Source organism: Prinia subflava, chromosome 4 (assembly GCF_021018805.1).
Source record: "Prinia subflava isolate CZ2003 ecotype Zambia chromosome 4, Cam_Psub_1.2, whole genome shotgun sequence".
Lineage (NCBI taxonomy): Eukaryota > Metazoa > Chordata > Aves > Passeriformes > Cisticolidae > Prinia > Prinia subflava.
Genome location: NC_086250.1, coordinates 7,881,255 through 7,907,737, shown reverse-complemented (window position 1 = coordinate 7,907,737; position 26,483 = coordinate 7,881,255). Strand labels below are relative to the sequence as shown.

At 46.5% G+C, this 26,483-nt stretch overlaps 2 protein-coding genes across 7 annotated transcripts in view; one reads left to right on the top strand and one right to left on the bottom strand.

Moving 5' to 3' along the window:
- The window catches only part of DUSP16 (dual specificity phosphatase 16), a 68,048-nt gene extending 52,054 nt beyond the window's left edge, over nucleotides 1–15,994 (top strand). For all 5 annotated transcript variants that reach the window (XM_063395340.1, XM_063395337.1, XM_063395339.1 and 2 more), the window contains 3 exons: nucleotides 2,053–2,212; nucleotides 2,897–3,020; nucleotides 6,676–15,994. In XM_063395340.1, the coding sequence (XP_063251410.1) occupies nucleotides 2,053–2,212; nucleotides 2,897–3,020; nucleotides 6,676–7,843 (1,452 nt within the window). In that variant the 3' untranslated portion in view covers nucleotides 7,844–15,994. The remainder of the gene's footprint in view (nucleotides 1–2,052; nucleotides 2,213–2,896; nucleotides 3,021–6,675) is intronic.
- A 144-nt stretch (nucleotides 15,995–16,138) lies between these two features.
- The window catches only part of BORCS5 (BLOC-1 related complex subunit 5), a 57,605-nt gene continuing 47,260 nt past the window's right edge, over nucleotides 16,139–26,483 (bottom strand). For both annotated transcript variants that reach the window (XM_063395342.1, XM_063395343.1), the window contains exon 4: nucleotides 16,139–16,409. In XM_063395342.1, coding sequence (XP_063251412.1) covers nucleotides 16,185–16,409 — 225 coding nt within the window. In that variant the 3' untranslated portion in view covers nucleotides 16,139–16,184. The remainder of the gene's footprint in view (nucleotides 16,410–26,483) is intronic.

The following is a 26,483-nucleotide window of genomic DNA, read 5'->3' as shown; positions in this document are numbered from 1 at the left end:
ATCAGTGTGTGAGTGAAATCCAGGCAAGGAAGATGCAGCAGCAGCTGCTGTGAAAGGCCTGCAGGGCTGCAGGGAGCTTGGGGCTTCAGCTGGGGGTGTGAAGGAAGGGAGAGGGGCAAACAGGGACATCCTGGAATTCACTGATGGAAAGCTGAGCTATACGAGGAGTGTGACCCAGAAAATGAGCAAGGCAAGGAGCACTGAGGCTGAGAACTTACCTTGACACATACAGCCCTTTTCCTTTCTTCTTTTTTTTTTTTTTTAATTATTATTATTTTGACCATTGATACAAGTGATATTTCTGATGATTTGCTTTGCAAGGGGTTGTCCATCCCCTGTTCCCCTCGGATGGTTGTGTCCATGACATAATGTTGTCCATTGGTTTAATGTGCCCACACCTGAAGGTGCTGATGTGAGGGACTTTGGATGAGACACTGGAGGAGCAGCTCATTTTGCTCCAGGCAACAAAAATCAGCTCCCTAGCAGAAATTCATGTCAGTTCCCTGTTTACAACCTCTATTTCCTGGACTTTGTGCACTCTCCTCTGCCAGTGACTGATGCAGGTTCCCTTCTCCCGTGCAGCTCTTGGTTCTCACTCAGCATTTAATTTATGCATGGCTATCCCTGTGTGTGTTCATCCCTTCTGCACATGCTGTGCCATGCGTGTGGGGTTCCTGTGCTCAGCATCACATGTTGGACTGCTCTGACTGAACAAGATAGAGTTCTGGCTCTACTGCTAGATAAGCATATCCTTGTTTCTCCTCACTAAAAGATCTCTGTGCTTGCGGAAGGAATTTGGGGAAGAATCAACCATTTGGCTTTGTGACTGTATTCTCCTACTGGTACATCTCCAGTTGAAATCAGCAGTGTAAGAATTCCTTCATGCTGCTGCTCCTACGGATTGACAAACTTTATTATATATCTGCTGTGAAAGCAAAAGGATTAAAACCAGATCTCGGGGTGGTTTTTTTTTTTTTTTTAATGTTTATTCTGAGATAACAGTTTCCGTGGAAATCTGGCCAAAAGCTCCCCAGTGTTTATGTTCAATGTAAGAAGTGTCCAAGCCTAGTATTGCTTGTCACTTACTGTCAGATCCTCTCTGAACCATGGCAGTTTGATAAGCATTACTCTACCATGCTAAATTACTTTTCTGTGTCAGGATGTTTCCTTGATGGAGACTGGATGGTTTGCAGTAGAGCCATCTCCACTTTTCCAGTACTCCTTCCACATGTTTTTGCACTGAGATGCCCACTGCATCACAAACTACTGTGCACAACTCTAAACACTGTGCACGTGGTGGGATGCAGAAAAGAGGCCTCTCTTTTATTTCAGTCATGAAAACTGACTTACTTAAAAGCCCAGTTGACTCTTAAATGTACAGTGAGTGTCTTTGCTTGTTCCTGTGACATTTCTGTGAGAGGCAAGAGGCCTAGAGAAAGCTGAAATTGTACATCACAGAGCAGGACTCCTGTAAAATGCCACTCAGTGCCGTGTGGAAATGGTTTAATTCAAGATCTTCATCTCTTTCCTCGAGGGTTTGAGAGAGTTTTGCACATTCTCTTAGAAACAAGAAACTCCTGGACTTGAGAGGTGACTGCAGGGGGCATCCATTTCATTTCCTATTTCCCACCAATATCTGTGATGGAGCAATTTCAGTCCTAGATATGTGATCTGGAAAACACATATTCAGGTCAGCAAACTGCATGTGGGAAGAGTTTGTTGTCAGCTTGCATGCTGAGAATTTAAAGTAGCAAAAAGGTCATTCTCTTGGAAGTGATGCTTCAGAGTAGGGGAAGGTATTCTACCATTACTTCTGTTCTTTATTAACTTGGTTTTTATGGGATTTGCAGTCCATATGTTATTTGAACACACCGGATGTCTCATTAGAAGTTGTTAAAAGGATTCAAAGCTGAGGAGTTGTCTTTTTCCTAGAAGAATGTCCCTTACACAGCTAGAGCAATTCCAACACAAACTTCAGTTTGGTCTTTAGCTTTGTAATGTGCCAAAGGCACCATTTGACTTCTCTAGGCTCAATCTTCCTCTCTTTCCTAGGAGCTGATGCAGCAGAATGACATTGGCTACGTCCTGAACGCCAGCAATACTTGTCCAAAGCCCGATTTTATTCCAGAATCCCATTTCCTCAGAGTGCCTGTGAATGACAGCTTTTGTGAGAAAATTTTGCCTTGGTTGGATAAATCAGTCGATTTTATAGGTGAGTAGAAAGTTTTAATCCTCTCTCCCAAACAGTGTTTGGGTTGCTCTGTGTGTCTGCAGTGCTGTTTTGGCTGGAGAAGCCCCGACTGTTCTCTGGGTGGTGTGAAAATACCCTCAGGATCTATGGACACAATCAGCATCCCTGCATGAGCACAGGAGCAAAAAGTGGGGAGATTCTGCCACTGCATGCCCCAGCATTCCAGAACAAAGACACTTCAGAGCTGCTTTCAGCAGCCTGGTACATGCCTGATGTGTGTCTGCAGAGAGTGCATTAGAAATTTGGACATACACCTTCTGTCTGTACCTTTGAGAAGTGAACTGGCCAGAGCTGAACTGGCTAAATTGTTCCATCGTGAATGCTTGCTTTTCACTTGTATATAAAATTAGAAACAATCACCTTGTCCAGACATCTAAATAGGGCTGTTTATGTGCACATTAAAATGAGCTATGCTGTGACTGCAGGATGTTTCCTGTGTGCAGTCATGCTTTTTCTGTACTCAATGCTACTACACAGTGCTAGAGCAAATAAGTGAGTTTTGTTTCAAGCTTCCATGAGATTTACAATTAGCAGTTCACTTGAGAGATTTGAATAATTTTCAATAACACTGCTTTCTTTGCAAACTTTTCATCCCGGTGTGACGCTGCTGAGTTTGACAGTTGCCAATTTCTTTTTGCCTTGTAGAAAAAGCAAAAGCATCCAATGGCCGTGTGTTGGTGCACTGCCTAGCTGGGATATCTCGCTCTGCCACAATTGCCATTGCATACATCATGAAAAGAATGGATATGTCCTTGGATGAAGCTTACAGGTAGGAACAAATCTTCCTACTGACTCTAGTGCCTGTTGTCCTGTTTTTAGGGTGGATGATAAAAGGTTCTGGGACCAAGGGTAGAAGCAGACATTGTACCTGGTGGTTCACTAGCCACATTTGTTTTAAGCACAGGTTTCCTCCAGAAACAAATGAATGGTATTGAATAGATATCACACAGCTAATATTAACTGCCCACTCCAGAATGGTCTTTGATCCAAGCAGGCAAATGCATGGAATGTAAACTGCCTATTCAGTGTATGTGTCTTGTCCTGCTTCTGGCCAGGACAGGTTAATTTCTGCAGCAGTCAGGAGAGGCAAGGCCAGGCCCTGGAGGTTATTCTGTGCCATCTCCTGTCACTGCTGGGAGCAGGGCAAGGGTGCTGCAGGGTTCCCTCATGGTGTGAATCACTTCCCTCTGTCATTACTATAGTGCTGCCACTGTTCATTTTCTTAACTCATCACTGCTGCCAGTAAATTGTTCTTATCTCAGCCCACGATCTTTGCCTTTTGTGCCTCCAATTCTCCTCTCCATCCTGCTGCAGAGGAGCAGTGCCTGGTTTAGGAGTGTTTTGTGCACACCACAGCTGTGTGTCCACACACAGAGCTACAGCACAGGTGTAGCAGCATCCTGTGAGCCCCAGGGGCTGCAGAATGGTCAGGGCTGAGGAGAGAGCTGAGGGTGTTTAGAGCCACTCTCAGGACAAATGCTGGGCTGCATTTGTCTCCTGCAGTTTGGTGTTTGGTAGTGCTCACAAAGAACTGCCTGCAAGTGAAATGCCCAGGAATTGAGAAAGCTTCTTTGTTGCTCTTTAAGTCAACCCAAAACTGTGGGAGAAGGTATTTTGAAGTATCACATCATTTGGCATTTGGAAATATTTGTGGAGACCCCCTTCCCTTTCCTCCTTTAGAGATCTTATATTTTCTCTACTTGGACTGTGAACACTTTCCTACCCGCCAGGTGTCTTGGTTGTTTACCATGACTTCTGTATTTAATTTAACCAACTGCCTTGTTGTGTACAGAAAATTATGATTTTCTTTGTGATGGGCTCCCTGGCACAGCTGGTGCAGGAGTTATGGAGGAGTTTTGCAGAACTGTAGGGAGTTCTGCAGAACCAATCTGAGTAATTGCCCTGGAGCAGGGGAGAGGAGCCCCTTGGAATTACCTGTGTATTACCACCATCCCTAAACAGGGATGAGGACAGTGATGAACACTGGATATTGCCATGAGGGTGATTTCCACAGAAACTTCCCACATTTCCTTACTAGAGCTGGTGGTAGCTTGGGGTTGTGCAGGAATTCCAGCATGGAACAGGTTTGGTTAAGAAGCTACAAGCTGGGTTTTCAGGTACAGGTAACAGCCATGAATTACAGTGGATACAGACACTGTGCAAGGTGTGAGCTCAGTGAAAAGACCTGCCTGGTCTCAGCTGTAGTGGCTGAGGGCAGAGAAGTGGAGAACTAAACACTTCTGAAATGCCCACACTTAAAGGAACTTCTCTAGGGAGCTTCTAAATTCCTCCATGAAATCTCTGCATTAAATTCTAGTTTGTATCTTAACCAAAGGCATGAACAGAGTATGGAGGATTAATCCCTCTAAGTCTTTTTCTCTTAGCAGTGAGCACCTGCTTTGAAATTTAGATTATATTTCATCATATTTCCTTTGATATGGTTCAGGGAGAATCATCTGCAGAACATTTCACTCATTGGTTTGGGATCTCTTGTTGGTCAAGCTTAAAAGAAAAATACTCTTTGAATTAGTGGAAGTCATTAGGAAAAAGGTTTGTCTGACACTATTACAAAAAGAAAAAGGTGATACTATTACTTGAAGTCAAAGTCGAAGAAATAACTTTTTAAATCTTTTGTATAATGGACTATTTAACAGAAATAAACATAACAAACATTATACATATTTTCCAATTGGAAAAAATAGTGTGTATTTTGAGATGAAAAAGCTTGCAAAGCTTTAAAACTTGTTAGGGGATCCAGCATGCTTTCCCTACTCTTTTTATTTTTAAAAATTCTAGTTTTAATTTTGGGACTGCCCAGTATTTTGGAGAGAGAGGAGAAAGTGGAGATGAGGAGAAAGTGGAAGGAACAGAGTGTTGGGGAGGCTAGCAGAACACAGGCAAGGACCTTGCTGTAAGTAACTAGCCCAAGTACAACTAACTTCAACTGGAAAAAAATGAACAAAGAGTATGAATTCCTGGGAGCAATTTGCTAAAAGCCTTCACGTCAAATGCTGAGAGGACAAACTACAGAATTTCTCCTGAGGGGACTCTCTAGATTTCTCCATTTGCCAGTGTTAAATTTCTTGGTGGAAGTTTCCACTGTCAGCTTGTGCAATCTGATATTCCAGGTCACAGTGTTAGCTTAACTACTCCTAATATTGTTTGTTCTCTGGCAAATTTAAAAAATAGTAATAAAAAATGCAAGTTTTGGTATTTTTCATGTGCTAACATGTACATACACACACAAGTACACCTTTCCATTTTTCTCACACTGCTTTTAATGACTGCACATTCATCTTCTGTACACTTCCTCAGACAGGTTTTATTTTTAATAGTATTTAATTTTCCCAGTGACACATAATATGTGTGTTTGTACTAGATTTAGCTCCTCAAGGTTTCTTCCCTTGTTAATTCTCTTGTCTTCTGGTTAATCATAGTTCCAGGAATGTTTCTTAAAAAAAAAACCACCCAGAACTGGAGGAGGAGGGATTTGGGCAACTTTGTTTTGCAGCCTGCTAAAAGCCAAGTACTTCTTTATCTGTATTGCAAATCAGATGGGTAGGAAATATGTATTTATATTTAACTTTGAAATAAATAATAGAAATCATGTGATACAAGTCTTTTGTACATTTAGAATCCTGATTCAGCAAAGCATTTTCACTCTCACTGCACTTGCAGTGCATGAGTGGACTGGCACAGCAGTGCCAGGCTGCTTCCTACAGCATCCCAGAACAGGTGAGCTCTTCCAGGGATTTGGCAATGCTGTTTCCCTGTGCTGCTCAACACCTGCAGGCCTGGAGAGAGGGGTTTTGTTTTAGTGCTGCATTTGCACCTTTCTGGTTTTGGTCATCCCATCAGTGGTCAGTAACAGCGTGGGTAGGAATCGCTGGCATTTGCTGGACAAGGTCAGGATGTACCGGGGCTCTCTGTCCTGCCTGACAATGACAAACAGGGTGGGCAGTGCAGTAGTGACACCAGAGAGGTTACAGGGACGTGTGATGTCCCTGGAATGGTGGGAAGGTGTCCATGGTCTGTAGTCATGGGAAGTGGTCTCTTGTGCTAAACTCCAGGAGTTCTTTACTCTGGTCAGAAACCAAGGTAGCAAAGATGGCAGTGATGGAAGTAAACATGGAAAATTATTCACTTGATAATCACTTGTGGACATCATGAAGAGTTAAAATGTTTCCTTCCCCCCACACTTTTTAGCCCCTTTAAACTACAGAGACAATTGAGAGCATGCAGCAAGCATTATTTTGCTTTAAACTGCTTCTTTTAAACTCCATCCCCACGTTACTTATGCTTGATTGAACCTTAGTGAGTTAGGAATAGGCTGTAGACATTCACAACACTCAGGGATAAGATAGCCCTAAACTGAGCAGCAGGCTCTTGAAATAATTCTTGGTTCGTTCGACCCCTCTTAACAGATTCGTGAAAGAAAAGAGGCCAACCATTTCTCCCAACTTCAACTTCCTGGGCCAGCTCTTGGACTTCGAGAAGAAGATCAAGAACCAGAGCGGTCAGCCCGGCCACATCAGCAAGCTGAAGCTGCTGCACTTGGAGAAGAGCAGCGAGCAGGTGCAGGTGCTGGAGGGGGCACAGGGCAGCGTGTGCAGCAGCCAGCTGTGCCTATCCAGCAGCCAGCTCTGCCTCTCCTCCAGCAACCAGCTCTGCCTCTCGGCCGCCCCGGAGCTGCGGGAGCCGCAGCCCGCGGCCCCGCCGGAGGACGGCCCGCTGCTGCAGGGCATCAACGGGCTGCACGTGTCCCGGGACAAGGTGGAGGACAGCACCCGCCTGAAGCGCTCCTTTTCCCTGGATATCAAATCCGTGTCCTACGCGGCGAGCGGCGGCTGTGTGGCCGCGGCGGTGCAAGGCTTCGCCTCCTCCGAGGACACGCTGGAGTACTACAAACACGCGGCGGCCCTGGAGGGCGGCAGCAAGCCGTGCCAGTTCTCGCCCGTGCAGGAGGTGTCGGAGCAGAGCCCGGAGAGCAGTCCCGACAAGGAGGAGGCGGCGCGGCCGCAGGAGGGGCCGGGCCCGTGGCCGCCGGACGGTGCGGCCCCACGGCCACACGCGGGCCACCCGCCGCGGCCCCTGCTGTACCCGCTGCACCGCAGCGGCAGCGTGGAGGACACCTGCAGAACGAACTTCGTGTTCGGCCTCTCCACCAGCCAGCAGCACCTGGCCAAGTCGGCCGCGGGGCTGGGCCTCAAGGGCTGGCACTCGGACATCCTGGCCCCGCAGCCCTCGTCGCTCACCAACAGCTGGTACTTGGCCGCGGAGTCCTCGCATTTCTACTCGGCCTCGGCGGTGTTCGGCGGCGGCGCGGCGTTCCCCGCCTACAGCTGCGGCCAGCTGCCCTCGGGCGGCGAGCAGCCCGGGGCCGTGCGCCGCCGCGCCCGCCACGCCGACCGCGGGGACTCCCGGCGCAGCTGGCACGAGGAGAGCTCCTTCGAGAAGCAGTTCAAGCGCAGGAGCTGCCAGATGGAGTTCGGCGAGAGCATCCTGGCGGACAACAGAGCCAGAGAGGAACTGGGCAAAGTAGGCAGTCAGTCGAGCTTTTCAGGCAGCATGGAAATCATTGAAGTGTCCTGAGGGGCGGAGGCTCGTGTGACTGTGGCACAGCTGCTTCCCTTTGCAGGCCGCTCCCCCAGGGCCCGAGAGGTCCCTATAAATCTGAAACTTTGGGTGAAAAGGTGGAGGGAGGGAAGAAAGGGAGGCTTTGCTGCGAGCCAGGGAAAGGTTGGTACTGCAGGGAAGTGAGCACGGCCTCTGCCTGAGGAGACCGAGCGTGCTGCTGGGCTTTTCCCCACCCCGGGAGAAGGGCAGAACATTTCACAGACCTTTCCCTGCCAGAGGAAGCAATTCTATGCAATGGATTGCACATCCTTTCCGTGGCTTTTAACAAGGAAGCTCTCCTGGTGTCAAAGCCTTTCTCTGGTTCTGCCGAACCACGCTCCTACTTGTCAGAACTAGTTTTGTTCTCCCCTCCCCACGCCCGATGTCTTCACCAGTGCACCTTAGCCCTGACACTGAGCCAACCTCTGGAGGGAGACCTTTTTCCTGTGAGGAAAGGAGCTGGGAGCGATTCCAAAGGCCATAGGGACCGGTTACAGCAAGGCTGGTCTGAACACAGCGTTCAGACAGATGTAAATACTGGTGTAACTATTGTTCTAATGGATAGGCTTTAGGTGATTCGCTAGAGAGCTGCTTCAGAGAAAAAAAAAAACCCAGTACCTCAAAAATACACAAAATAAACTAGGGCTTTATGGCTGCCACATGCTGGTAGTCAGTTCATAAGCAATGTGAACAAGTAATGACTGGCCACATTTGATTTTTTTTTTTTAAAGCTGTCTACGCACAAGTGTTTCAGTTGGCTCAGCAGCAATTCTTAAAAGAAGATGAATGAACCATACTTGGGACTGTTTCCCTCAGTCTTTTGATACAGTATTTGTATTTTTGATATTAAGCTGGCTTCTGGGAGAGGGGTAGCTGCTTTGGCTTCTAAGCTATAAAGGAGTGGTTGATAGGTAGAGCTACATGCAAGAGAAGTGGCTGCTACAAGTGGCCACAACACGCTTTTCTTGCCCATTAACAATTCAATTGCTGAAAAACAATTCAAATGTTTGGGTTTTTTTAAGGTAAAAATGAGCTGGGGTGGGCTTTTGTCCTTAACTGAGCGGTTCGAGGGTGGAAGTGCAGACACTCAAGGCTGTACCATGTCCTCAGCACCCCGGGGCAGGCACCTCCAGCCTGAGGAGGTGTCACAGCCCTGGTTTCACAGGGGATGAGGCACAGCCCTTCCCGTTTTTGAGTGACCCAGGTGCTTCCCCTCCCACCTGGGCTGCTGCTCACCTTGGGCTACGTGTGCAGGTTGCCATGAGAGGTTTATGGTCAGCAAGGGGTGGTACCAGAGCCACTGTGTAAAGCTGCATCCTTCCTGCCCCAGGGCCTTCCCCAGCAGCCCTCAGAACACGTGTGTTGAGGGGAAACTATATTGTTTTGTCCCATTTCAGTGCAGGCAGCTGAAAACTGTAGTAACAAATAATTAACCCTGGCCAACAGCTTTAAAAAAAAAATTGTCAGCAGCAAACTGAAGCCCTAATTCAAGTCAGCAGCTTGGGTTATGTGTGGGGTTTTTTTACTGTAAGTTTAGCTAGTTTGTGACTCAAATCTCAGGTTTTACTATATTGAAAAGTGCAGAAGATTTTTGTCATTGTTTTGTTTTGTGGCTAGGATGTGACTTTAATTTCCTACAATGGACCGTTGAAAATAGCACTGAAAGCTACAGCGTTGATTAACTTGATCCTGAAAAGTGCAAAAGGCACAGAGAGAGGAGGCACCAGGAGTCACTGAGCCCAGAGGTTCCTTGTGCTGCGTGTGCAAGGCTGGACGAAGGGCCTGGGCAAGGGAGAGGCTGACATCACCCTGGACACTGTGTCAGGTGCTGCCACTTGTCTCTGTTTACATCTCCAGTGGAAGTGATTACATCACGGCTATTTTCAGCTCTGTATTTGCCTGTGTAAACAGTTGAACAGGGCTCCTCTCAGCTACACTTCAGGAAAAGCCCGTGGCTTTGATTTAAACCAGTTAATGGGAGTTAACAGTAGAGGCAGACAGGGACCTTCCTCTTTTGTGCTCCCTCAGACATGCGTGTTCTCCCCTTCTTTGTATGTTTGGAGTTGGTTTGGTTGATCGCCTTCTGAGGAACTGAAATCTGCTCTTGTGGCTCCTCGTGATTCCCAGTGTGTTCTGGATGAATCCAGGGTGTAGGCTCAGTACTTACAGGGGCAGGTTCCCACACGAGGAAGCCTTAACCCCATGTGCTGCACAGGGTGGTGCCCTGGCTCAGACCTGAACTAGAGTCCTGTCCCTGAACAATACTGGAAATGTTTGCAGAAGTCTGGAAAGCAAAGTGGGGGATGTGAGAGGGAAAAATGTGTACATGTTCAATATGAATATAATGTATGGCATTTGGTGTGTGACATACTTGGCATGTTTGGTGTATGGCAAGGTGAAATGGTTCAGAGAGATGTGAGTTTCTCATCTTGTTGTGTCATGAGCATTACCTGTATGTTATGATGAAATAAAATCAGAAATGGTACCTGTTTATACAGAAGGCTGAGGAAGGAGTGGTGGAGTGTTTTACCTGCAGCAGGACCGCAGCAGCCAGGAGAGCAGGGGCCTTGTCCTTCATGGAACACCCCCTTCCCTGCAGGTGTGTTCATGAATGACAGAGCTGGAGCAGCTTTAGACCACTCCTCACAAGCAGTGGTGATTTTACTGCACCAGTAACCATTTTGGCCTCTTACCTGTTCCTGATTGTCCCTCTTCTCCTGCTCCACTGATGAGCAGTGGCACAGTCTGCATTAACACCTTCCACTAATCCAGGAGTGAGGAACCTGCTCCTCAGGCAGCTGGGGTGGTCTTGGTGAAGCAAGTATTTGAAATTACTGAAGAATTACCCAGAATGAACCCCATGCTTTTTTCTCGCCTCCCTCCCATATTCTTGAAGCATAATTTAATTACTCGTTTAAATACTTGTTTTGACTAATGCTGTCAGTCTTGAAGCATTCAGAGCAAGTTCTGCTCGCTGAGATTGGAGCACACCCCCATTGCTGCTTCAGAGAATGGTTTACACAAATGTAGCACAGATTAGAATTAAAGAGGGCTGCCACAGTTGTATCCTTGGAGGGGAAAGCTGTGAGTTTATGTAACAGCATCTTCAAACTCAGATGCAGTAACAGAAGCCTTTTCTTTTGAGAGTTTCAAAGCACAATCCCAGAAAGAGAAATGCAAAATCTTCAGCCTCTCTAAAAGAAACTGAACCATCAGTCAGAGCACAAGCACCAACCTGTGTGAGTTTCTGTGCTCACTTTCTACAAACAAGATGTAGCAGCTCTTAGGAAGAAAACAAGAACCGTGCAAACTCAATGGCATCATCAGCTCCTTAGCCTACACAACAGGCTGACGTGACAATTTTCAAAGATTTAGCTGCTCACCCAACTCCAAAGTCCACTTCTGATTGCAGTAGCTCTGTTTGTTCCCTCAGGTTGTGTTTTTTGAAGTGTTCACTTCAGCTTTCAGCACCCTCCTGCCTGCTTTGCAGGGCCTGCTCTGCCCCTGTTCCCTCCATCCCTGCTGCCCTGGGAAGAGACAGTCTGACTCCCCCTCCAGTCAAAACCCCAGGGGCAACTGAAACGTGCCTCATGCATGTCATCAACACTTTATTTTCATTTCACTGCCTGGCATTACTGGGAAGAGGTCCCGAGGTCACTGGGCTCCTGATGTACCCATCACAGTGACATTCCTGCAGTGAAGTGAACTGAAAACAGAGCAAACTTCCCCCGGCAGGGATCAGGTAGCCCTGCCTTTGAGGGGGCTGGGGAGGATAAGAGAGAAGAAATGTGGGAATTAGGGGAACTACTGTCTCTACTCACTGTATTCATCAGGTAAGTGCTCAATATGCTGTGGCTCACAGCACAAGTTACAAACTGACTTCTACCAGACAGTGGGGGCACAAAAAGCCCAGAACAAGGGGGACAGCACTAGGCTCCTATTAAGACTGTTACTTTTTAAATCCAAAATCACTGCAAGTCAACCAAACTTACCCAGCCAGACACCTTAATTAGCCAGCCATCCACCTCACTAGTCTGTATATGTTATTATTCTGTGATAAAAGTATTCTAGCACTTTTAGACAGTGTGATGTACACAACACCACAACTACATTATAGACACAAACCCACAACTGAGAATTCAGGCAGAACAGTGTTCCTAATACATCAGCTTTGCCTGGCAACAGCATTCTCCCTTTGAACCCTGCCTGTAAAGAACTTCTTGGCCTTCAGGTCCAAATGGTTGCTCTGAGGCAAACTGAAGTGTTTCTGCCTTCAGCTAATTCTGCATTTCCAAGTATATTATTAAGAGTCACCATAAATAGAAAAGGAAAGGGAGCTATTTCTTGCCTTCTGCAACACCCACCCCTCTGGGAAGGGGCTGCTTTCCTGGCATGTAAAATGCTGCCAAACACTTCTGGAGCTCTGTCCTGCTGCAAGGGATTCTCACTTTGAGGAGTGGATTTCAGCTGCCATTCCCGGGACCCTCACCATGCTCCACTGCTGTACAAAGCCAGTGTGTGACACTACAGGCAATGATGAGGCTGGAGCATCAGCCATTTAAAAAACTCCCCAAAACAGCAGGAAAACAAAAAGAAACCCCATAAATTTGCCTCTCTTTATTTAGTATCACCTGTGCAGGTGAGAGTTCATCACCATTTTGCTTTCCCAAGGCCAAGTCCCAAGCATCACTGCTCACATCTTGTATTCAGACTGGACATCAGTGCCAACCAGAACTGGGACAGCACTGGGGGAACAAAAGCCAAGCAGCACTTTCTCTCATTCTGGGGATGTGTTTCCTCTCAATCCCAGGGCAGCTTAAATCAGCCACCTCCATGGCACAGAGTGGGTGCAAATAAAGCTGAGATACGCCTGCACTGCCCAGACACCGCGGTGGGAAGTGGGAATGAAGAATGAGTAATAAGACAATTGGAGAAACAACACACTTGGAAAAAAGCCACACCAAAGGCTTTAATGCTGGAGCTGTGGAACATGGAGCATGTAGGAAGCTGAACAGAGTAACCACCCATAAACCATGAACCATTGCCACAAGGCTGGCAATCCAAATCCCCTCTGGCAGCTTGGGAACAGGAGGGATGTTACAGCAGTACCTCGGAAACTACTACTAGAATGTGTATTTCTACTCTCTTCTGTGTAAAAGCTTGGGGGAGGGGGAAAACACACTTTAAATATTTAAGTATATTTAAATATATTTAATTTAAAATACATACATTAAAAAAAAACCCCACACAAACTCTTCTCTCCCCTTCAGCAGATCTTCACAGGCATTGCCCTGCAGGTAGGTTGGCACTTTAGCACCTTGTCAATGCATTCAGTGACAAAAACAACGGAAACAACAAAGCAAACCTGCTCTGCATGGGCAGCACAGAGACACAAGGAGCACCAGTGGCAGCACAACGGGGGAGCTGCAACAGCAGAGTCAGGGGAAGGGCCAGAGCAGCTCAGGCCAAAGAGGAACCACAGCCCCAGGGACTCGTCCTGCTCCCCAGCTTTTCACAAGATCATGTATCAAGAAGCTCAGCCTGTACCCCAGACCACACCACCCCAGAAAGCAGAAAAAGGCAGCAGTGTCTGGTTTCAGGGGAGCACACCAGATTATTCCCTGCTCACAGCACTAAATTTGTGGTAGCAGTAACAGCTGCTACATTCGTGAAAGATACCTGAGGCCTCTTCCAAGAGCGTTTGGCTTGGAGGAGGAAATTCATAAGCAGAAAGGTGATTCCAGTCACATCTCCAGCCTCCTGCTGGAGTCACATCTCCTCCTCCAGCCTGGGAGGGAAGCATCAGTCTCACCCTGAGCATCACTTGCATCTGAGCTGAAACTGAAAGCAGCACATGCAGCAAAGCCAACAAGGAGCAGCCAAGCAACAAACAGCAGCTTGAGAAGATGTGGGAGGCCATGTCCCCCCCTCAGCAAGAGGGCCAAAGACTTACAGTTCCTGAAGGCAGTGACAATGTTTTAAATAAAACTGTAAACCATCGTTGAAGGGCAGTTAGAGGGTGCATGCTTCTTACAGTACCCATGTGAGAGACTATTACCTATGCAATGGAGGTGATTACATGTGAGCATTGGAAAAGGCTGGCATTCACATTTCAGCTCGAATTTCTTTCGAGTTACTACAGCTTCTACAACCTGCCCTCGCTGTTCAAGCAGCTCTGTCTGTGGGGCCCAGCAGCACAGCCACAAGCTTAAAGACCAGTGTTCCTAGGAACAAACCTTTTCTCCCATTCTCAGGCCAGTGCCTTGGTGTTTTCTGGCAAATGAGGAAGGAACTGATTTGCAGCGCTCGCTCCTGCAGCCTTCAGTTTCGATTCCTTGGCCCTCATTAGCTCTGCAGGGAGCAATGCTTTCATCTGATACTTAATGGCCTGAGGCCAAATGCCTACAAGCCTCAGAGAAGTGTCTTACAGCAGAGAACATCTGCCTGGAGTATCAGGATCTTCCCACTGGCACAGGCTTCCAGCACACCAGGGTGTGGGACACTGATGATCCCGTCTGGCAGACAGCTGAATGTCGCACATTTCAAACATCCAGACAGCATCATCTGGACAAAGAGGACAAAAAAGGCTGCAGCCACTATTTAAAGCAGCTCAATATTCTGATGTGTCTGATGGTGGGAGGCAGAGACACATTCCATGATGGACAAGGAGGACCCATAAGGGCATGGCCATGACAAGCAGCTTCTCCTGGGTTAAGTCTCACGTAAGCTTTTAACAGTTCAAGTGCAAAACGTGGCTGGCAGGAAGCTTGAACAAGGACGGAATGCTGATGTTTTATCCTGGGCAACACACAGCATATGGCTATGCATGTAAAACCTCTGGGGTGGGAGCAGCAGGCAAGGAGACCTGCTGCCTTTGCTAAAAACCCTCCTGCTGAGTTCCCTGCTCTCCCTGAAGCAGTCAGTCCCACTTCCCAGGGCATCATTCCAGGAGGCTTCATTTGTACAGGACTCTGCTTCTAGATAGTTCAGCAGGCCCTGGGATCCAACCACCACCATGGTTCAGATGCACATCTAAGTTGGCTACAGTCTGCATGACAAAAATTCATGCCACATGGCCTTTGGGAATGCAACAAGAGAACAGCCTGTTGCTTCTTGCCACCAGGCAAGAATTACTACAATCAAAAACCTACTGCAGTCTTACTTCCAAATGCTCAGAGACAACCTTTTGCTTAATAAATGCTCTTAAGTACTAAGACTTATTGAAGCAGGCTGCCTTTGGCAAGTGACCCCACCTTGTGCCGTACTGGAAGCTGGGTTCACTGTCCTCACTGCTGGAACTGCACTCGTGACACACAACAGCCCTTGGGGTCCCTGGGCTCTTCAGCCTTGGCTGGCCTGGGAGGAGGCAGGAACGTCCTGCTGCCTTTGGAGCAGGAGGCTGAGAAGGGTTTCAGTCCCTCAGCAGTGCCACCGGCAGCTCCCAGTACAAGGGCAGCTAAACCAACACACAGAGCCAAAGGACTGCTCCTGTCTCTCCCTCCACCCTCACACCCTCACACCGGGAAAAAGGAGCACCAAGTTAACTCAAGTGTCCCAATAAAAAAAGACACCTTGTGTCTTTTTGTGAGCAGGCTGGTACTGGTGCTTATCAGAGGGATACAAAATGCCACCAGCTGGGGCATGGGGACGTTGTCAGGGCAAGGGGGAGAGGAACACTAAGGTTTCCTTTATATTAACAGATATACATATCTAAAACAGTTACTCCTTTACAGCCCCATAAATTAGTGAGCCCACAGAAACAGGAGCCTCAAGGACATGCCAAAACCCTGCTGTGCAAACCACGTTAATTATGATAATGGCCAGATTTTAATAAGCCAGTTCCTGGCTCCCACACTTTCACCTATAAAACACACAGATTTCCAAGGCCAGGAGATCTCAGAAATACCTTCCAGCCATCTAATTGTCTAAACCCCAGTGGCACAAAAAACATGTTAGAGGGTTCATCACACCCCATATCCCTTTGAATTTTTTTAGTATAAAAAATAAAATAAATCAGACGAAAGGAAATTCCTCCTCTGTAAACCCCAACTAGTCACATAAATGAAACCAATGTGTCTGCACAGGCGGTGTAGTGGCAAAGGGGACAGGAGGGCACGAGGAGGGAGATGATGAGGGAAGGGTGAATCATCTCCTTCGAGGAGCTCTGGATCCCTGTGCGGCTCCAGCAGCCGACGCCGCTCTCCCTCGGTGCCCTGGCAGAGTCCGGCAGCGCTGCCCGCTCAAACCGCTGCCAGTGCAGCCTGCTGGGAGCGCGTCCGTGCGAACGTGGAAGGCGAGGAGGGGCAGCCGTGCAGCACTAGGACCTCAGCTCGGGCTTCATGGAGAAGGGCTCCAGGCGCTCCCCCTCGGGCAGGAGGCTGTTGAGGCGCTCCATCAGCGGCACCGTCTGGTCGATGCCCATCTGGATGCGGCGCAGGATGGCAGACATCTCGTTGACCTTCTGGATCTGCTCCGCGTACTTGGCGTACTTCTTCTGGCGCTCCTGCATGAGGCTGTAGAGAGTCTCCACGGAGAGGTCCATCTGTAAAAACAATGGGCAGAGCAAGGCTCATGAGGCCACTGTTGTGCAGACCTTTCAGACACACTGTCCTTCCCAAAAGCAACCCCCCTGGATGCTCCACTAGCAGCAGGTACCAGACAGGTACAGAGGAGCTCCTCGGAAGGTGCATAACCAGTTTGTCATGGAATGGATGATTCATAGTTGGATATCAGGGAGGACCTCATTTCTCTCCCCAAATACCTGATCAGAAAATTCTTCATTTGCAGGACTGAAAGCCAACAGGTGCTGCCAGGGATTTCCCAATAAACCAACACACACATCGTCCAAGTTATCCAAACCCAGGGAACCTGTGGCCTTTGCCTACACCTGAACTATATTTTCACTGGAGATCGTTCATCTGCAAGCATTAAACTCTACCACAGTTTCCAGGGCTAACTTTTCTCAGTTTAGCCAGCTTACTCTGCAGCTAAGCCACAGCTGTTATTACCATCGTCATCTGGAAAACTCCCGCCTTGAGAGAACCACAATGGATTGCTAGTGTCCTAATTTCCCTGAAATCCAAAAATAAGAGTGTTATAAGTGACCCCAGGAGAGACATTAGGTAAATTAGCCATGCAATTAAACACAGTCAGTACCCAAACATGGCTCGAGCATGATGACAATGACAGGAACTGCAGTGCTGTTCCTGCCATTGAGTGAGGGAGGCAGCCTTTATAATTCACAGCCCGTTTTTCTGTTCAGCCAGACCTGCAATCTCCAGGCAGGATTCAGCCAGTAGCTGCCAGTACCTTACACACAAGCCCAGTCAGATGGTTTAAGCTCTTTTACATATCCTAAGAAATGTACCACATGTTCCAAGAGCTCGGGAACAGGGTTGCTCCAAGCCCTGAAGTGCACACTCGAAGCTCCTTTGGCTCACTGTAACTGTGCTTAACAACCCCAGTGACTCCAGTGCACTGGCTCTTCCAGCTGGGATCCCTGTGGAAAGCAGTGCCCTGGCTTGGGACTCAGCATAAGCCCACAGAGGCTGGGAGTGAAAGGCAGGAGAGGATATACACTGAGCAGTTTTAGCCCACTGCCACCTCTTACCAGTGTTTTCCCAAATCTTTCCCATCTAATTGCTCCCAGAGCAAGGAGGTCACTGCTTGCAATGAAGCAGCCTCAGGGAATCGATGCTGAGAACTCTTGGTCTACCAAGAGGCCCGGGTTCAAAGAACATCCCTCTCCTGAACTGTGTGACAGAGTCAATGCATCTGGGGAGGACAGTGCCTGTCCCTGTCACAGGGACAACACGCATTTCTCAGTGCAGTGCCAAGAGAACACACGGTGCTGGCCTGGCTGAGTTACACAGCACTGAGCAGGCAGGTGCAGTCCTGAGCCCGTGTCCAGTGCTGTGGGTCTGCAGGGGACAGCAAGGGAGGATGGGGTGGAAATGGTACAACACTGGAAGGCCCCGCTGAGGACGGAGGGCCCAGCAGAGAGAACTCTGCCATCCCACTGGTAGCAGCAGGGTTTGACACTGGGGATAAACTGCTGGAGCTCTATGTGCTGACAAACATACCTTTCAAGCCCCGGGGAAGAGGTCAAGTAAAAAATAGTTGGGCAAGAAAATACTTTCTTGAGAAACTTAAGTTACAAACAGCATTGAAAACAAACACACAAGTTTCTGCTGAACTGTCATGGGGATTAGGGGCCATTTTTCCCTTCATCACCTCCATCAGAGCTACATACAGTATCAATTGACCCTTTATTTTGCCTGCACTTTCTACTGCTCTCAGGCTGAATCCTTCCTCTTTGCCTCTGTGCTTTCCTGTGAATTCCCTCCTCCATGCCTTCATGCAAGGGACAAAATAAAAACCAGCAGAGCAGGAAACTCCAAATAGAGTGGAAACAATTTAAGCCTACACAGGGGTTTCTATTAAAACCCCAGCTTAATAATTTAGTAGCTTGGCACTAGCTCTATAAAGGGGAGTGTGTAAAAAGCAGACCACCACCAACCAGCAAGTTCAATCCAGTGCCTAAATACATCCTACCTAATGAGAGACAGTGGCCTGGAGGGGCAGCCAGTGGAAAAGCTGCCAAAAGCCAGCATGCCTCATTAAATGCAGCAGTGTGGGGACCCAGGCAGAAACCTCCTCTGGTTTTGGAGCTCTCCTCCACTGGCAGGTTCTCAACATGGCCTCACAGCACTGTGCAAGAAGCAAAGCTGGCACCTACCAAGCTTTCAAGCAAAAAACACCCAAGGCCCTCCTTTCTCCCCAATCTAATAATTTCCATCTGCTGACTTTTAGGCTCCTTGTGTAAGTATGAGTAACATTCTCTTGCTGGGGGGGAACAAGGGGAGAGGCTGGTGCTGACCTGCAATAGGAAGAAGAAATGCAGAGTGGCCCCCGAGCACTTTGCTACCTTCACAACAGCCATAAGAAAAGCTGCCTCACAAGAAAGAGAAAGGGTGGAAGTGAGTGTTTCCTACAGTTTCCTTACACCTACCGTCCAAGTTTGCCTGCTGAGAGACACCACAGCAGCTGCACAGCCCAAGACACAACAGGGAGAACTGAAGTGGAGCAATTGTGAAGAAAGGTCAATTTTTTCTCAGTCTTAACCTGGTCTTTTTAACTATTAAAAAAAAAAAAAAAAAGGCAACTACTTGTTAATTCCTGTAGATAAATGCCAATATCTCTCTCAGCTTTCCTTAAAGCAGGTCTAAGCACACACTTACATCCTTCCTGCCTCCTCTCCCTCCAAGTGAGCTCCTCCAGTGCCAGACCTTGTGCTTTTACCTCTCCTGGCATGCAGTCCATTCCTCTGGCACTCGGATGGGGCCTTCAGATTCTGAGGGTCAGCCCCATCTGCCCACCACAGAGACTAACAACAGCCTGCAGGAATCCATAATGAGCAGGGAACATGCATAAGAATACACCTCATTCCTGTCTATTTAATTTCATATATCATGCAGTAGCAATGAAAAGCATCTGGAAAAGGGGAGCTCAGGTGGAGTCTGGTTCCTTGCCTACAGCCAAGGCAGTCCAAGACACCTTCAAGGGTCAATGAGTGGATTTGCCTTCTCTGAACAGTTTCCATTGACTCCCATGTCCCTGACACAAAGCCCTGCCACGTTCTCATCTGGAAAACATTCCCTTCTCAGCCTTCTTGCCCATCCCAGGCTGTGAAGCTCTCTGGGAAGCCCAGCAAGACACCCCAGAGCCAGTAGTTCTTCACTGTCCTACAACCATCTGAGGGTGTTTAACTGAGCCATTGTTTCTGCACTGGTTGCTTCAAGCTTCCAGAGCTGCAGACAACTCCCCACTGCCCTGAACCCATCAGACATGACAGATGTGAAGCAGCATTGTCACCAGCCCCTGACAGCCTCACCATCACCAATCCATCCCTCCAACATCACCACTCAGGAAGCTACCAACATCCCCAGCTTAGAGGTACAGAAAAGTTTCTGCAGAGTGAAAAGACTGGACTTGAAGCCTGTTAAGAAGCACCAGAGCAAAGCAGAGGGCACAGCCCAGCATGTGATGTCAGAGTCCTAATTTTCATCAAAGCAAGAGGTTCTGCCCCATCTGGAGTTAAGAAAACAGATGTGTTCTCAATAAGGGAATGAGAACTCCTAATGCATATGTTATTTCTTTCCAAAAATCATTCCTCCTGTCAAAGCAGCAAACCTGAGGCTGGACATGCCCAGAGTAGAAGACAGGATCCTTCTCCCTCTCCTACATCAGAAAGGATGGAGGAGTGTCTTCAGTTTTTCTTCCAGAAGCATAGGATCATAAAAACAGACAAGCCTAAAACTCACCCTCCAGCATGACACTTTTTTCGTACAGCCACTGACATTCAGAATTTGTGTCTGTTTTTTTTTTCAAAGCTCATGCCTCCTCTGTGGATTATCATCAGCAGAACACTAATTTATGCCTCAGCTTCACATTTAAACATGAAATGACATCTACTGGGCTTTTCTTTCATCAAATGAAAACAGATTAATAATTACTTCCAACAACACTTCAAGATGGATATTTCCTCACTTAAAGGGGCCCCAACACAGCCCCTCCTACTACACCATTCACATTGTCAGCCCTGAGTCTCCTCTGCATTACACAGGCCCATTTGTAACACCACACTGATGAAACACAAAAACAACTGAGGATACTGTCAGACATCTTGCACACCATAAATTCTTGCATTCATTTAAAAATTCTTCTTGGCCCACACTGCCAAGCAGAATAAAGACATTAATTTAGCCCACAAAAAGACTGAGGTCAGCACTGGCCAATGCCCAATTCTTTTCAAGAGACCACACTGAAAACAATCCAGTGCCCATATATATACATATATACAAACACACACATATATACACACTTCTTACCTGGCATGGTTTTATAGCACCCCTGTCATGGGCACATGAGTGTCCTAAGCTCTCAGAAACAGAAGTCACATCTCGTTAGTTCAGTGACTGAGAGACTGAAAACTGCAGCTAGACACATTTCCCTGGCTGCAGAACATGCAAATGCAATCAGAAGTTCATTAAACTTGGAATCAAATTTCTAGAGAGGCACTGCTGACATTCATAACAAAACAAATACATCTCATTAGAGGATGTTCGGACATTCCCAGCTTCTCCAGTCCCTCCTAAAATGCCAGTAAGGCAAGGAGATGTTTTTGTTTCCTCCCACATTTAGTAAGAGCCTTCAAGAGCTCAGCCAGACACGCATTTGTCCTGTGTCCTTCTGTCCCAACAATTTCCTCTCAGCTCCAATTCCCTATGGCTGCCCCTCCAAAACACACAGCTCTAAAGGTGCCATCCTTATTCTAGAAAGTTCTTTAGCTAGAACAGCACTGTGAGCACAAGCAGCCTTTCCTTCACATTGTCAGGTGCTTGACTGGGGTTGAATGAACATCTTCCTGCAGCTGCACACAAACCCCATCACAAAGTGGCAGGCAGGAACATGACTGCATGGAATATTAGTCACCATGTGCTGCTGTGAAAATACTTCTCAATCAACACACTTAAAACTGGAGACAGCTCCTCTTTCTGGACTGCCTGAAAACAAATGTGCTCAATGAATGGCTTTTTTTTTCTCTTCCCCTCTCTCTTTGATAGTGTCACGCAAAGTCAGCACAATAGATCATGATGACTTCCTGATGCTGGGAACATCCTCTGTTTCTCCCACTCGCTGGTAAGTGATGAACTGACTGGGCAGCTTCTGTGCCAGGGTACAGAGCAGAGATGCCCAGCCATGGATCCCACCTCTTTCTCTTCAGCTTCAGCCATGAGTGCAGCTCTCATGGAGCTGTACCCTTCCTCTGCCCCACTGCCAGGTAAACAACTACAGCTTGTGTTTAGGCTTTCCTTAGCACATCTAAGATTGAATCCACTGCCAAAATATTCCTTTTGCTCCCTCTATGATCTGTCTTTGCAGTAAACAATTGCTAAGGGTTACTCTGTCTAAGCATTGCAGAGCTCATAGTCAAGTTAGAGACCAAAGAGTAACCATTTTAGCTGGCTCTGGAACTGAATTATAGCAATATTAATAAGTACATCAAGGCCCTTACTCCTAAAGATCTAAATTAACCCCATGCTTAGTCCCTTAGTTCTACAGTAGATACATGATAACATGTATCAACAAACTGCTGCACCTGTAGGATCAAGATTTAATTATTCTGGGAGGCCTTGGGACACACAAAAGCATTCAGAATTTCAAAGAATAAGAAGGTTTATTCTTGAAATAAGCTTGTCCACCTTTATGGCAGTGACTTTCCCTGCCTGTTGTGTTATTGGACAGGATGTGTTTGTCACTCCCACACAGTGTGGCCTCCTCAGCCCACACCTCCCTCCCAGCTCCAGCTGGAGCCCTCCCTGCCTGAGAGCCACCAGCACCCCTCTGCCAGCTGGCAGGGCCCCAAGATTCAGTCATGGCTGCTATCATTGACTGGTGCTAAAAAAAGAGTCCCAAAGCTATGACTGAAACAATACCTACCTCTGGCCCACACCTAACGCACCCACAGGCTTGCAAGTGTTTAAAAAAGGCAGGGCCCCACTTCAGAGAGATGGGAGAGGACAGGCAGCAAAACCTGACAGCCAGCTCTGCAGTTTGGACACATCTCCTGTCACAGTGCCATTCCACTGGTCTGTCTTTACTGCCTTTAACACCACAGACACCCATCATCTTTGTCTTTTGAAACAGCTCAACTCTTTTCACAAAAGCAAGTGAAACCCAGGGCACCGCAAAGCAGCGGTCACACCGTCCTCCTTCGAAGGAGCTGAATAATCACAAGCTCAGTTCTGCACCTCACTCCTCAAAACAAACTGAGTCTTCCCAGCCTCTCTCCTCTTCCGTGGTTTGGTCTTGTGGCCCAAGAGCTGGCCTGACTACCAGCCTGACAGTCACAAACCAGCAGGATCACACAGTGAAAAGCAGCATCTCTCCCCTGCACGTGATCCTGGGGTTCAAACCAGCGTCTGCTGTGGCTGTATCAGACTTAGCAAGATTCCCAAAAAAGCAGAAAGGAAAAAAACCCAAAAAGATCCAATTTTACCAGTAAGCTTTCTAAACTGTCACCAAGAAAAAGTCACAGGAATTTCTAGATCATTGTCTTTGATTAATTAGAATGACTTTTTAGAGCTTTCATTTGCTGCCTTTGCAGAACATTCTACATCCATCTAAGAAGTCACCTCTAAAATTTAACATGGCTAAAAAATGTTAAGTTACATCCTGAGCATTAGAAATGCTTCCATACCTATTGTAAATAACCAAGTTTAAGAAAAATAAATACAAATGCCCCATCCAAACAAGATTATTGCACCTGTATGTGAAATGTTCTCACAAAACCTCTCTTTTGTGGAATACAATTCCACAGTCATTAGTAACACATTCCTGATCTGTCTTCAATTAGCTGTTCCTGGAAAGGAAAAAAATATGTATCTCTTACATATCTATTGCCTAAATGATAACTTGCACAACTCTTATCTCAGGCTATCTAATAATGCTACTTTCTACTGCTAGAAAACACAATCTTCAATCTCCTCTTTTCCTGATTTTATGCTGCTGACACATCACATGCCCACAACACTCCTATACCCAGACAGAACTTGAATGCTACAGGACAACATCAATTACAAATGTAATTACCCTTAAGGGGTTATTTTATAATAAATTTCAGTGTTGTACTTTCAACATGTCAGAATGACTAGCTTTAGGCAAGTTGGTTTTCCCATCACAAGTAAGCTTTGATTTGAAAAGAGATGACCACTATTGTTAATGAGATGTTTCTCAGAAAACACCACCATTCTCATTTCAGAGTGAAAACAGTCAGCATAATTACATTTGCAAGCCATCTGCTATTTATTCTCAGCTTCACAGATGGGACCTGATAGCTGTAGGTCTTCCACATCCCACAAAAGTCTTTCAGAAGGGAATGATATTGCTGGGTTTAGTCAGGTTAGACACACTAGAAGAAAATTCTATTTAAGTAGAAAATGCTCTTAAAACTGTTCTCACAGAATGCAAAGGAGCTGGGTTTTGACTATTTCCTACTGGATGTGAAGTGTTAAAAGCATTATCTCAGACTCCCTCTTTTTCTCTGGGGAACTGCAGACAAAGCTGGGTTCACACACCCTGACACACTCGCACTGCCAGTCCAACACATCTGAGTGGATCAGAGCCCCCTCCATGTGCTCTGCACATGCCCTGGATGCATGCAAGAAGGCTGAAGTGTTAGATGAGCATGGATATGAGCCCAGCAGTCAGGATTTGGGGATTTCTGGACACCTGAGAGCCCTGATGAAGCTTTTGCTCTTTTTCTGTCAGCCACATTTCTCATATGAAAGTCCAAATCAGTTCCAGGGAAACTCCAAGGCATGTCAGTTCTAACAAAGCCAGTCACTGATAATCTGAAAAACTCCTGAAATATATTTGTAGCTCTTCATCAGCTCTTCCTTCCATGTTTGAAAAGCACATGAAATGAGCCAAGTACACCTCACTGATGTTAAGGGGAGGATCTACTCCTTCATTCCCAGAAGAGAGACCTTCAAGGCTGACTCCACAGTGCTGAAGCTCAGACATCCCTGCAATTTGCTGGAGGTCACAACATCTGGGCAGTAAATCCTTAGCTTCAGGAAAGCCTCAAGGAAATCTTAAGCACTGTAGATCGTTTACAGACCAAGCTCTTCGGAGGCTATAGACTATTGTTCAAAATGCAGTAACAAGAGTACAAACCATCAGAGATCAGTGATTCACACAAAAGCTGGCAGTAGTGCCAGCTCTGATCCACTCTGAGCATTCATTTTTATCGTATTCAGCTGCAGTGGCCTCAAGATTCACAGAAAGCTGAGTGTTTCCTCCTTCTTTTTTACATCTACTAATGAATCCCTAGAATAAATTGATCAAATGCAAGAAGGCTTTTGAAAATTTGTACTACAATCTGCTAGAAGAACTTGCAATTGAAAAGTAAGTAGTTCAGTTTCTGCATAGCCTTAGGTCAGGCATAAGGAAGAATTAAATTCTATGGACTGGATAATGCAAAAGGAAAAGCTCTGACCCAAGAATCCTCTCTGACCTTAAAAACTCTTATAAATTCTTTATCATATACTGCTGTTATGTTCATTCCTTTTACAACTGGTACCTGAGCCTCTTTTTCAGCTGAACTCATCTGATTTGGGATTTTGTCTTTCAAAACATTTGCAGCAAGTTCCAGCAGCCACTCTTCAAATGCATCACTTGCTGTTCCAGTTAAAAGAAAAAGTTTAAAAGCCTTCTTTTTTTGTCCAGTCGACTACAGTTTTACACAGTTTATACACATGATTATGGGGAATTCTACTACACTATAGTTCAGCATTTTATCCAGGCTTCTAGAGGTAGATGACACATCCAGTCAGGAGCAACACCCACATAAATTAATTAACAGTAAATCATATGTTTCATACCTCAGAGCAGTGTTGCAATAATGGCTAATAAATGTTCTCATGTAGAGGCATTCATGCCCCAGTGGCACAGAAACATTTAGGAAACCCTGCCTTTCATAAAAAGTGAGATGGGCAGATTACCTGCACTAAGGCTTTGTAATGCTTTCAACATGAAGTTGTCTCTGCAGATCACATCTGATTATAACCACAATGCTAATTATGGGGCTGCTAACACAGGGTCCACCCTGCTCCCTCAAGCCTACCAACTACCATCTTAAAGTCATCACTGCAACTTCAAATATTTGCAAGTAAGGCTGGCTAACCTGTCTAAAACAAAGATTAAACTTATGAAAAGCTTCTACTCAATATTCCTGGCACCTCTACACTCCAATTCTCACTGAAGGGCAGAGTTGACACCTTGAAAATTTCAATTCAACACTGAATCAGGAGGTAACAGGTAAGAATGAAAGCTTGTAAATTGACTTTTCCAACATCAATACAATCATTCAGGGAGGGAACAGGCCACTTTTAATCTACATGAATGATTTAGAAAGAGAAATCACATAGTTTTCTGTCTTCATTTGACTAAGCCAAACAAGCAAAGCTTTTCCAGTTTCCTCCCCAAGGTTCTCCACTCCCCACACATCCTTACAGCCCTCTTCTTGTGTTAGGAACCCTCCTTCCTTGAGCATTATGAGAGCTGCACAGGGTGTCAGGAAAGATCCCTCAGCTTTGTGCACAACAATCAGCATACTCTCATTTCTCCTGGAAGTACAAGCTGTGAAACACCCCAGGTTGAGACTTCCTGTCTCAAATCCCTTTCATGCCCAAATCCACCATCAAGTCTGCTAGCTCCACAATGAAATCTAGCACTTCTTATTCTTATTCGAAGTTCTACAGTGGTGGGGCAGGGGCTTGCTGGAGGTTTTTTCCACCTGGGAAAACAAGGCTGGAATAAGAAATCCAGTTTCCCAGTTTATGCAAGCTGTGAGAAGGAACTGGATTATATTCCTTCTGGTACCTGATGATCATAAGCTCCATGCACTAATCCCAATGAAGTGTTACTAAAAGGCCTTGCATGCCAGACTTGGGATCTTCAGTGAGAGTTTCTTAAGCACCTAAGCTCTATAATAATACCAACCTTTCTGACTGCTAGATGCTTGTTCAAGCCTACTTCTCTTCCTTGGAAA